Below are 12,831 nucleotides of genomic sequence, written 5' to 3' on the forward strand. Positions count from 1 at the left end.
TGGAGCTGGGGATGAGGGGATTGGGGTGCAGGTGGGTGCTCTGGGCTGGGCCTGAGAGGTTGGAGGGCAGGAGGGGGATCAGGGCTGGGGCGTGGGGGGGCTCGGGGGTGCAGGTGCCAGGTGGTGCTTACTGGAAGCAGTGGCATGTCCCCCCCTCCAGCTCCTAAGCAGAGGTGTGGCCCCGGGGGAGGGGGGGGAAGGCTTTAAAACGTCTTCACCTGAAAGTTCCCGGCCAATGGGAGCTGCCGGGGGTGGTGCTTGGGGTGCGGGCAACGTGCAGAGCCCCCTGGCTGCCACCATGCATAGTTGCTGGAGCGGGGACATGCTGCTACTTCCGGGAGCCGCACAGAAAGCTCCCCACCCCGCTCCCCGGCTGGAGCGCGAAGCGGGGCAAGCCCCTGACCCCGCTCCCTGGCAGGAGTTTGAGGGCCAGATTAAAAGGTCCAACAGGTTGGACATGGCCTGTGGGCTGTAGTTTGCTCACCCCTGGACCAGACCTTTTGAGGAAAAAAGTTATGTAACTTTAAAAAACAAAAAGCCACTAGCTGATACTTTTTTGCAATATATTTAGTTGTAATTAAAATCATTAATGTTTTCCCCTGCCAAGTCCCAGCCCCACTTGTGAGCACTGGCACTAAAATTAAAATGTAACAAGTATAAAACTTAAGAAAGATAAAATTAAAAAAAACCCTGTATATTAACTTCAGCTAGATAAAAGTATTAAACCACCCTCACAGTGGTTCAAGTATGAAATAGGTCTGAATTGTTGTAGGTAGTGGAACACCTAACTTTTACATTTGCAGTTTCTTCTGTGTATTGTGTAGTTAATGAGCTTAAAAATAGCTTTTTGTAGTTACTTGAATTATAGTTACACCTTCAGGTGCTAACCAAGATTGAGGCTTCTTTGAGCTAGGTTTTGCATAAACACAAAGCAAGAAATCATTTTTGCCCCCTACAGTTTACATTCTAAATAGATAAGACAGGTAAAGAATGGGAAGGGAAGTGGAACAAGTGACGTTCTGTGTCCAAGATGACATGGCAGTTCAGTGGTAGAGATCAGAATAGAAACCAGATGTCCTAACACCTAGTCCAGTGCCATATCTACTGAACCATGATGCATTTAAGTAGTGGGAGATCATACTGTCTATCAAATCTAAATAGATTGATAGATAACTTTGTTCAAGTGATGGCACATGTGTATTTGCTCCACGTACAGTTGCTGGAATTTTTTTCCTCAGTGGTAACTATCTGGGTGGTTTGAGCCCCTCTCCTGCTGCATGCCACTGTATCTAGTAGTATAAATGGCCAGCTGACCATGAGCCCACTCAATTCCTTCTTATTGCCCGTGATGGTTGCTCAAACTGTTCTTCTTGCTCTTCATAGACCTCAAGAGGTCATCTAGTCCAGTCCCCTGCACTCACGGCAGGACTAAGTATTATCTAGACCATGTACTCTCAGTGGACTCTGTTCTCTTGCATTTTATTGTAAATAGTTTAGTGTTTGCTTTGTTAGGTTTTTACTCCATCTGATGATTTTGGTTGATTCCTGGTTCTGAGGGACATCTCAGTCACCAGGCTTCAAGGCCTGCATTTCCTGCCATAGGCCTATGCCCTTAAGCGACCCACACTCAAGTTGCTTGAAGTGCCTTGGGGAAGATCATGTTGAGGAGCATTACCAAATTTGCAGGGACTTTAAGCCTTGCACGAAGAAAGATCATGAAGTCAGGCTAAACTTTTTACTCATGGAGACCTCCATCTGAGCCAGGTTGGTAAAACGTGGCACCGAATGCCTCAACGTCGGTAAGGAGTGCGCCTTTTACTGTGCCTGAGTCCCAACAACCACTTTGCCATCCCCAGTGCCTAGGAGGTATTAGAAGCAGACTGCTGAAAGGGGGAGATCCCCAGCACTGAAGTCTACTTGGCATGGGGATAAGTGGAGTGCAGTCTGAGTATAAGCACTCCTCTGCTTCAGAACCACAGAAGATGACACTGTTGATTACAGCAGCTTAGGTAGGCTCTGTTAAGCCCAGAGCTAGAGGAAGCACCTTCCACATCTGTGGCACTGCATTGTATAAAGTTTATCTTGGAATCGATCATACTAGAGGCATTTGCAGCTGCCAGAGACCTCCTGACTCTGTCAGTGCCAGTATTGCTGGCAGTACAAGAGTTGATGCTATCAGTTCTGGCGAACAAAGGAGAACCAGCAGGACTGCTACAGCAGTCGGTATCATGCCAGCCTCAGGTACCCCTGATGGCTTGTCCTTCTGTACCATCAAAGGGAAAACCCACAATGTTTACTTTACTGCAGGCCTCTCAATGTTGGCACCGATCGCTAACACCGATTGTTTGGAATGGCGCCTCCATGGTCAGTGGAAGGAGAGTTGTCGTCTTCTGAATTGGAGGTCAGGTGCAACATTTCCCAGTCTCAGAGCCACACTCTCTACCCCTCCTCCAGATGTTTCCATCCTTTCATGTATCCTGTCACGGGAGCACCATAGAGTGGGTGGCCAGGAGATCACTGGGGGCCCTATACCTGTCCAGTGTCTTTTTTTTTTTGGCGTCTGTGGGTCTTTCCCCGTTTCCAGATCGAATTCCGGGCACTTCTATTTGGTGGCATTGGAAAGGCCCGCGGCACCTCCTCACTGGGAAGCACCCATTCTTGACTCTGGTACAGAGTCCAGTGCCAGACAGCAAGAACCAGCTCCAGGGCAGATTGGCAGAGGCCCTGGGGGTTTTCGCCTTCCTCTGCAGCGTCGGACACAGGTCACTTGCTGGAGGATTCTCTGAACCTTGAAGTCTTTAAACCATGATTTGAGGACTTCAGTAGCTCACACAGACATAGGTTAGGGGTTTATTACAGGAGTGGGTGGGTGAGATTCTGTGGCCTGCATTGTGCAGGAGGTCAGACTAGACTATCATAATGGTCCCTTCTGACCTTAAAGTCTATAAGTCTATGAGTTCAACAGGACCGTGCAGATCAGGAATGGAGGAGCATCTGCAGCCAGTGCTGGGCTTCTCTTCCTCTTCCCCTCATGAGGGAGTCTCAGGAGGGGTCATGTCATCTTCCCAGATGACACTAAGGCACACCAAGAATTGTTAGAGGGTTGCTTTAAATCTGAGCATACAGGTGGAGGAAGTAAAAGAATCCTCACACTGCCTCGTCAGTATTTTAGCCACTGCAGATCCTTCTAGAATGGCTCTTCCTCTCAGTGAGACAGTTAAGGGTCTGTGGCAGACCTCTGCATTCTTCTCCCCACTTCAAAACGGGCTGAGAACAAGCATTATGTGCCTGCCCGAGGTTATGAGTTGCTGGTCCTCTCAGTGGCAACTCCAGTCTCACTTCGGTTGCACCCGGATTTGATCTCTCAGGACCACAATCAGCTGCTCCACCTGAACTGGCAGTCCCTTAATTTAATGGCCTGGAAGCTCCAGGGTTAAATCCCAAAGAGGAAGCTGGCTTGGAACAAGTTTGCTGGGTCTTACTAAGTAGCAGAAAGCTCTCCGCCAAGGCAACCGACCTGTCAAAATGGAAGCAGTTCTCTATCTGGGATTGTCAAACCGGAGTCTCACCAATGCAGATGTCCATCCAACATATGCCCAACTTTTTGCTGTACCTGAAACAGCAAGGTTTAGCCATTTTCTCTATCAAGGTTCACCTGGCAGCAGTATCAGCTTTCCACTCTTGCATGGATAACTTTTATGTTTTTTCTAATGACATGACAATTTGATTCCTTAAAAGGCTGGAAAGATTGTGCCCTCAATTAAGGGAGCCTGTTCCTTTCTTAGGACTTGAACTTGGTTTTGTCTAAACTTATGAGACCACCATTTGAGCCTTTGGCAAAATGCTGTTTACTATACCTTTCGTGGAAGAGGGTTTTCCTAATTCCTATCAGTTCTGCCAGAAGAGCCTCTGAACTGGGTGCCCTTGCATCCGATCCACTGTACAGCCTTCTTTAAAGATAAGGTGCACTTATGTCCTCATCTGAGTTTTCTCTCTAAGGTAGTTGCAGATTTTTACATCAATCCATGTAATTACCTGTATTTTACTCCAAACCACATGCAAATAGGGACGAGCAACGGTTTACACATTGGATGTTAGATGAGCACTGGCATTCTACATAGACAGGACCAAACCGTTTTGTGGCTATAGGGACAGAAGGAAAAATCTTTCAGGGTCCTAACAGAGAATTTCATCTTGTATCTGTGCTTGTTATGATCTAGTAAGCATTTGACCATGCAAGCTGGTTGCTCACTCTGCAAGATCGCAAGCATTCCTCAGCGGCATTCCTAGCACAGATTCCCTATCCTGGACATGTGTAAAGCAGCAACTTGGTTACCAGTGCATACTTTCTCTTCCCATTATGCCATCATCTAGTACTCTAGAGACAATACCAAATTTGGTCGAGCTGTACTACAGTCTGTGTGTATGTGAACTCCGATCCCTGTGCTTGGGAGTCACCAAGAGTCAAATGCTCATGTGCAATCATTTGAAGAATTAAAAACAGTTACTAAACTTTTGTAACTGTTTTTCTTTGAGATGTGTTGCATGTGTCCATTCCATGACCCACTCTCCTACCTCTCTACATCGGAGTTTCCAGAAAGAAGGACCTGAGGGGGCTCAGGGTCGACTGGGCCATTTAACCTTGTGCCAGTGGTGTGCAGCGGCAGAGCGTGCTCAAGCTGCCCCAAGAGGTCCTGCTGAGGGAAAAATTTCCAGCATCTATGTGTGGGGTGCGCACACACCAAGAGTGGAATGGACATGTGCAACATATGTCAAGGAACAACAGTTACGAAAGGCAAGTTACCATTTTTTGGTGACATCACTGCTGGTCCTATGCCATCTGTATCTGGCACCTTGCACTTCATTTGTATCTGTTTTCTTGCCCTGGGCTTAGCTTCTAGCTTTACCTCGGGGCTTTACCCTTCCATGGCTTGGTCCCACACATTCCAGATAGTGTTGTCCCTTTGCTCCATTTGCGACACAGCTATGCCGGGACAAAAATCTCACTCTACATATAACAAAAGCCAGCAGGCCTAGAGCCCCAGAACCTTTTGCTGATAAGCAATACCATGGCTAGAAAAAAGGAAAAAGTACAGTTAAAAATAATAAAAGTTAAAATGTTAGAGGAGAGAGTTGTGTGGTGGTTTTTTGTTTTTGTTTTTAAAAAACCTGGTAGGTAATCCAAACTAACACTAAAATACCATACCACAGAGTATTTTCCTTCATGGGTAATTGGCATATTGTGTGTGTGTGTGTGTTTAAGGTATTTACATTTTACAGTAATCTGTTGTGTATATTTAAAAAAATGTAAAAATCTTTTACTAGAAAGCAAATGTGATTCAGTATCATGTTTTTTATTCTTTCCTCTAGAAAAGGGGCAAAGGGTGAGGAACAAATATTCCTCATGGAAAATACAAAATTACACTTTAATACCTTATTTTAAAGCTACATGTGAATACAGAGTATCTAATATCACAAATGTAGAAACTCTTTTACTTTAATAATACCATATTATAATGAATGGAAAACTTCCGCAATAAAAGCTTTTAACTCGAATTTTAGCTAAAAAGCAGATTTAGGCCCCAGTTCAGGAGGTACTTAAACATACTTAAGTACCTTCATGAAATGGGAGTCATATATTTTATAATTTTTTTTCCTCCCTACAGAAGATGGATATGGCTAGCTGGGCCAAGTGGTGTAGTTTAGGGAATTACATGGCTGAACTGTTTGTGCTGTACCAGATTTCAAAACTGCAAAAGGAAAAATGTTATACCATAAACCTACTGCACAGCCTATTTAACACTAAGTTAGTTAAAAGTAAAGCTATGCAAGGAGAAAATTTTAAAAAGAAAAACAGTTTAAAAAAAAAAGAAAAAGCTAAATTTCTTTAAAAGCCAAGATCTCTCTAAATTAGGGCTGTCAAGCGATTAAAAAAAATTAATTGTGATTAATTGAGCTGTTAATAATATAATACCATTTATTTAAATATTTTTGATATATTCTGCATTTTCAAATATATTTATTTCACTTACAACAGAATACAAAGTATACAGTGTGCACTTGATATTTATTTTTATTACAAATATTTGCACTGTGAAAAACAAAAGAAATAGTATTTTTCAATTCACCTAATATAAGTACTGTAGTGCAATCTCTTTATCATGAAAGTTGAACTTACAAATGTAGAATTATGTACAAAAAAATAACTGCACTCAAAAACAAAACAGTGTAAAACTTTAGAGCCTACAAGTCCACTCAGTCCTACTTCTTGTTCAGCCAGTTGCTCAGACAAACAAGTTTGGTTACAATTTGCAGGAAATAATGCTGTCTGCTTCTTGTTTACAATGTCACCTGAAAGTGAGAACAGGCACTTGCATGACACTGTTGTAGCCATCATTGTAAGATATGTACATGCCAGATGCACTAAAGATTCATATGTCCTTTCATGCGTCAACCAACATTCCAGAGGACATGCATCCATGCTGATGACGGGTTCTGCTCGATAACGATCCAAAGCAGAGTGGACTGATGTATGTTCATTTTCATCATCTGAGTCGGATGCTACCAGTAGAAGGTTGATTTTCGTTTTTGGTGGTTTGGGTTTTGTAGTTTCCGCATCTGAGGGTGGCTCTTTTGAGACTTCTGAAAGCATGCTCCACATCTTGTCCTTCTCAGATTTTGGCCAGCACTTCAGATTCTTAAACCTTGAATCGAGTGCTGTAGCTGGTTTTTAGAAATCTGATTGATTCCTTCTTTGCATTCTGTCAAATCTGTGAAAGTGTTCTTAAAACAAACACGTGCTGGGTCATCATCCGAAACTGCTATAACATGAAATAGATGGCAGAATGCGGGTAAAACACAGAGCAGGAGACATACAATTCTCCCCCAAGGAGTTCAGTCACAAATTTAATTAATGCATTATTTTTTAACGAGCATCATCAGCATGAAATCATGTCCTCTGGAATGGTGGTACCAAAGCATATCTGGCACGTAAATACCTTGCAATGCCGCTACAAAAGTGCCATGTGAACGCCTGTTTTTGCTTTCACGTGACATTGTAAATAAGAAGCAGGCAGCAGTATCTCCCATTAATGTAACAAACTTCTTTGTCTTAGCGATTGGCTGAAAAAGAAGTAGGACTGAGTGGACTTGTATGCTTTAAAGTTTTACATAGTTTTGTTTTTGAGTGCAGTTATGTAACCAAAAAAATCTACATTTGAAAGTTACACTTTCACGATAAAGAGATTGGACTATAGTACTTGTATGAGGTGAATAGAAAAATACTATTTCTTTTGTTTCATTTTTACAGTGCAAATATTTGTAATCAAAAATAATAATATAAAGTGAGCACTGTACACTTTGTATTCTGTGTTGTAATAGAAATCAATATATTTGAAAATGTAGAAAAACATCCAAAATATTTAATAAATTTCAGTTGGTATTGTTTAACAGTGCGATTAATCGCAAATTAATTTTTTTTTTGAGTTAATTGTGTGAGTTAACTGCGATTAATCAACAGCCCTAGTCTAAATGAAAGTCTAAAACAAATCTTGTGCAAGCTTTCTGTCACCTTTGTGAATATAGGAGGCTATCTAACTTATTCTTAAATACATACACTGAAGCAATTAAACACGTGTGTATCTTCTGTATAGTTCTATAGATAACTCACACAGAAAACCTTCAGATAGGTCTTTGCTAGTTTGTTCAGTTTGTCTCGAAGTCTGAAGACAAGTTCAGTGACAGAGCTGTGTCACTGATTGCAAGGCTTCAGCTACCCTTTAACACAGTTACTTTTATAAACTAATCTGCATAAAATACAACTCCAAAGAGTTAATTGTGTTGTGACATGTGAGCAAGGCTAGGTAGGGTTTGTCGTATTATCAGAGTTAGTCTTGCATGAGCCATCCACACTGCAAAGCCTTAACCAAGTCAGAGCTATGTGGCTGTGTGTACAATGGTACTGTACTAGCTCCTGTGCTGGGCTGGGTTTCTAGCAAGACATCCCTGGTTCTTAATGATGCATTAAAGTGGGCCACTCTCTGAATTCATCCTTAGCGTATGGGTCTTACTGATGTCACACCACTTTTTTACCAAAAGGCTGATGTCAGATTCTGGCCAACTAGCAGCCTGTGAGGAGGATTTCTTGAGCAGTATCTCTGTTCAAATATGAATGCAGCTCAAGTGGAGTTGGGGAATGTGGGGGTTAAACACTGACCCAGTGGTTTCCAGTGCAGAAGAATGGAGGAATTAAGTCGACAAAGTAGAGCCCAGGTGGAATTGTGGGATATGTTTTTGAAGGGCTAACAGCACCCAAGCTTGATTAGCTGGCATTCTCACCACAAAGTAGATGCTGCTAACCTGGGCTGAAGCAAAACCCAAGCAAAAAAACTGATTTTGCGCCTGTACTCAGCTGTGCCTGCAAGCTTAGGCTTGAAGCACCCTCATAGCTCTGGTTAGAGGTTTTTCTTGGAAGATGGAATGGGGTTAGGGGCAATGTCTGGACTGTAGCCCTCAGTAACTGCAGTGAAGACACCCATAGTGACCACAGATCCTTCTTTTTATGCAAACTGTGGTAGACTTAATATGTGTCTTAGATGAGGAAACGGCAGAGAAATATTTGTGGGAAAGTGAGTGCAAAGAAGCAGCATCCTAAGTGCTTCTACGTGTTTTAAAAACACTCAGCATAACACCTCAGCATCTTTGAAAACATTCCAAATACAGCTTAAAGTAAATTCTGGTATCTGAGAAATATAGAGGTCTGCACATGTCTATATTTCTTATATCTGCTAACTTACTGTCACCTGCAAACAGCTAACTTTTGGGTGATATTGGTTAATTACAATTTATTCTGTAAGAAACAACATGTAGTGTTTAACTATTCCATATTGTTATGGTGCCAAGTGCGAATGGTTTGCATGTTGAGGGTCATTGATGTATATGCATCCAAGATGAAACTCAACTTAGCCACGTAGTAACTTCTGTCTCAGTTGTAAAAGGTAGTGTATGGATTAAGGCATTCTACTTTGTCTAGCCATCTAGACGAGGAGCCGACAGGCACGCTGGGGCTTCTAGATGACAGAAAATGTTAAAACAGTCCCATGTGGAGATAAATGTTATGGGACTGTAAATTTGAGAAAAAACAAAGCCATCTAATGCTGTTTTTGTTCCAGTAACTTCACTTACAGGGTAAGGGATGATAAATTCAGGGGAAATCCTGCTGTACAGTGACTGGCAGCACATTCTGTGTCTATCTAATGACTGCTAAAAGCAAGAGATTGATAATTTGGAAAAAGCTTTAAATAAGACTGTGCCAAAACTAGAGTACCAGAGCCTTCAAACTGTCTCTTTAATAAGGTACCAAGCTCAAAATAACCTCAGTTAGACACTATATGAAATTTTCAGCAGTTGAATCATTCACACTGCCCTTGCGAATACAGAGATCTGAAACCAAACAGAATTCATCCCCCTAGATGGTGGGGGGAGAATTCTGACTGACCATAGGCAAGAGGTAAAGGGCAAAAAGTATATGGCAAGACCTGGAAGAGGAGAAAGGAGGGTTATGGCACAACATACTGTCACCTCCCGCCCCCCCCAAATGTTTTACAAAATTTTATAAATAAACTCAGTCATTAGAACATTCCAATAATTAATTATGATTTAAACACCCAAACATTGCAACACGGTGGTAGCTTATGAGAACTGGAACTAGTTTGGTTTCACTGGGTAAACTGAGTGCAACAGTAGACAAACAGCATTAATGGTTAAAAATAAATGAATATCATAGGTTGGGAATTTGTTCATAAAATGTCATTTTTAACCTCCTTACTATCAATTACTGCTTGTCAGCTCCCTAGTCCTTTCTCTCTCCTGGAGTTCTGTTGTTAGTGACTGCACTGCTACACTCTGGAGGAATCTCTTACTAGATGAATGCTCCTTTTAAAAACTCTTCTTTGCTGCCAATTCTTCATACCATCCCTTTTTAAACTTTGCCATGTCCAATGGCCCACCTAAACTCACTTCTGATTGTAACACTTTACAGTGATACTCATTGTTTTGAGTTGCTGTGCAGTGGGAGTCATAATATTCATTTCTGTCATAGAAATCTTGTTTTTATTTTGATTTGCCCCTTACTTACAAAGGGACTGTACCAGCTATATGCAGCTAATACTCTTGGAGAACAAATATAGAATGTTGTAGACTAGCTAGTAACAGTCCTTGCCTTTGTAGTTGTGGTAAGTAAACCTTCCTTTTCCTAGCTGTTTGTTTAATATTTGTATGATTGGTCCAAAATGTAAGTATGTGTATGCTTTTTGTTTGTCTTAAAGATGAATCTTTTTCATTAAAATTAAACTATGGTTTCATTTAAGTACATGGAGTGGATGTCATCAGGACAAAATGACTTCAAATATCTAAGAATATTCACTTGGTTTTGACACTGCTTATTAGGCAAGCTAAATAGCAATACTAGTATGTGTAAAGGTTATGTGCGTTATTCATATTTTGATAATTCAGGCATCACTTTCAAAACGGATAATGGTGAGTAAGCTTTGGCCTTTTCTCCGCCACCCCCGAGATGTTGAGCACCTGCAATTTCCATTGAATTTGAATAGGAGCTGTTGGTGGGCAGCACTTCGGACAATACCCTAGTAGCTGGCATTCTTGAGATAGTAGCACAGCAAATACATATGGAGTAGCGGTCTGCAGATTTGAAGAAGAACTTTCTAGTGTCAAAACTAATTTGGTAATGAGTCATTATCTTCCTGTTTCATTACAGGTGCGAGAAGATGTGTTAAATTCATTGAATAACAACTTTCTTCAAACACTAAACCAAGCGTGGAATGATCATCAGACAGCAATGGTGATGATTAGAGACATTCTCATGTACATGGTGGGTAATAGTGGTATTCCACTTTTCATCATTTACAGCCTGGTCCTCAGAAATGTAAGCTGCTTTTCTTTTAGACCACTGTGGCAGGAGGAGGAGCAGTAAGGTATGCACAGTAATCTGCTTTCCTAGAGAAGTAATTTATCTCAAAGATAAACTACTAAAAAGCCTACATGAACAAGAAAATGGTAAACTGATCTTTTTATTTCATCATCATGTTGTTTGGTAGACAGAGCAGAGCTTGTTGCAAGTGTTGTTCAATTCTTTGTTTCTTGCTGTCACTCGTGCTTCAGGGATGGAAAAGGCTTTCAAAAGCCAAGTAAAAAGGTAAGGGTAATTGATTCAGAATACATGGTTTACTTTGTTTTTATTTGGGCAGTTGGTTCTGAATGGTTCCTCTCTTTCAATTAAAGGAGCTTTCACTTTTCTCAGACTTGTGCCAGTCTAATATAGTAGTCTTAAACTGCCTCATGATATTTATGTTTACACGTTCAGCGTAGTCTGCTATTTATCCCTTGATGAGTGAGAACCCAATTTACAGATTGCCAGGTTTCTGAGAGATGTAAAATTGCAATGAGGTTCCACTCTAAAGTCCTAGATTAGGACACCTCTGTTATCACCTCTAAATTCGGCTTGGAGACTTCCAAACATACTCAGTATAAATGCTCAGCAAATCTTGAAGATAATATAATCAGGATGCTGTAGAATTACAGGAAGACAAAAAATTGCCCTGATTTGAATTTCTCTTTTGTCTAATGTTTTTGTTATCCTGAAACTGAAAACCAGATGGTGACTCTTCCATCAAACTTACAGCGTAGTGGAATCTCCTTGAAACTTTGTGCTAGCTGTGTTTGAGGAAAATAGACAGTAAGCAAAATTATTTACGAGTCTTGTTCTGGATTTATGTGGCTCCAAATTATTATTTTTGCTATTGACTTAGTGGGAGCAGAATCATTCATGATGCATGTGTGAACATGTTGCCTTCAATTGGGTGGTTGTAATTCAAAAATAACATAAAGATCCTTCAGTGCCTGATAGCTAATAGAGGTCTTCTTTCAACTTGGATGATGGAGTCCTTAGTTTTTGGGTCTGTAGCACTAGGGTTTTAGTGTGGTTTAAGTTAGCCACTATGGAGTTTGAGCTCTCAGAAGGGAATTTAGTCTCTGGTGAGGAGGTGGTAGAATGGACTCCTATATGCTCTCAAACCACAATTCATATTCCAGAGCCAAAAAACTTGTTTGCAAAAACCAGTTAGGGTTGCAAAATGACAGTAGTGTACCTAACTGCCACATTACTTAGGAAAATAAAAGGATGTGGTGTTGGTCACTGTCAGGAGACAGTATTGGACTAGAGGGACCTCTGATTGGTGTGGCAATTGCTATGTTCCTTAGTAGGTACTACTTTTTAATTTAGACGACTAAAAATAGGACTTAGGTTAAAGGAGGGGAACAATCAAGTTTAAAATAAATCTTTCATTGAATTCTCTCACTTCACCTTCTTCCCCTGTAGGTAGTTTTTTATTAATCTTTAAGCTTGTCAGTGCAGGAAATCTGACCTTCTATAAGTCTCAAGTGCCAACATTAATATTTCCTTTCTAAATACCTGTTGTCAGCCAATTACAGCTTTTGAATAAAATTATCTGTGCAAAAGCTTGGTGCACACAAGATTTTTTTTTTTGAGGTATTTTTGAACTTGAATTGAGAAAAATATACAAGTTATGGCTATGGGTACTTCCTGTGGACCACATCTTGCAGTCTTTACAATTAATTCATTAAGTTCTATGTGTGTTTTAGTGGGCATTTTCCTTGAGGTAGATCTTTTATTCTAAGAGTTTCTAATTAATACTCATATGATTTGGTGATCTTCTGGCAACGAAGTCTATGTAACAATGCATACATCCAAAATGGCAGAAAGGCTTGCATTTTGTTACCTACGTTCAGATATTT

General features: G+C 41.0%; 1 protein-coding gene across 1 annotated transcript in view; it reads left to right on the plus strand.

Moving 5' to 3' along the window:
• CUL3 (cullin 3) overlaps nucleotides 1-12,831 on the plus strand; it is a 100,890-nt gene that overhangs the window by 25,683 nt on the left and 62,376 nt on the right. Inside the window, exon 3 of the mRNA XM_037909781.2 lies at nucleotides 10,775-10,888. Coding sequence (XP_037765709.1) covers nucleotides 10,775-10,888 — 114 coding nt within the window. The remainder of the gene's footprint in view (nucleotides 1-10,774; nucleotides 10,889-12,831) is intronic.

The sequence above is a fragment of the Chelonia mydas genome, chromosome 9 (genome assembly GCF_015237465.2).
Source record: "Chelonia mydas isolate rCheMyd1 chromosome 9, rCheMyd1.pri.v2, whole genome shotgun sequence".
NCBI classification, from domain to species: Eukaryota; Metazoa; Chordata; order Testudines; family Cheloniidae; genus Chelonia; species Chelonia mydas.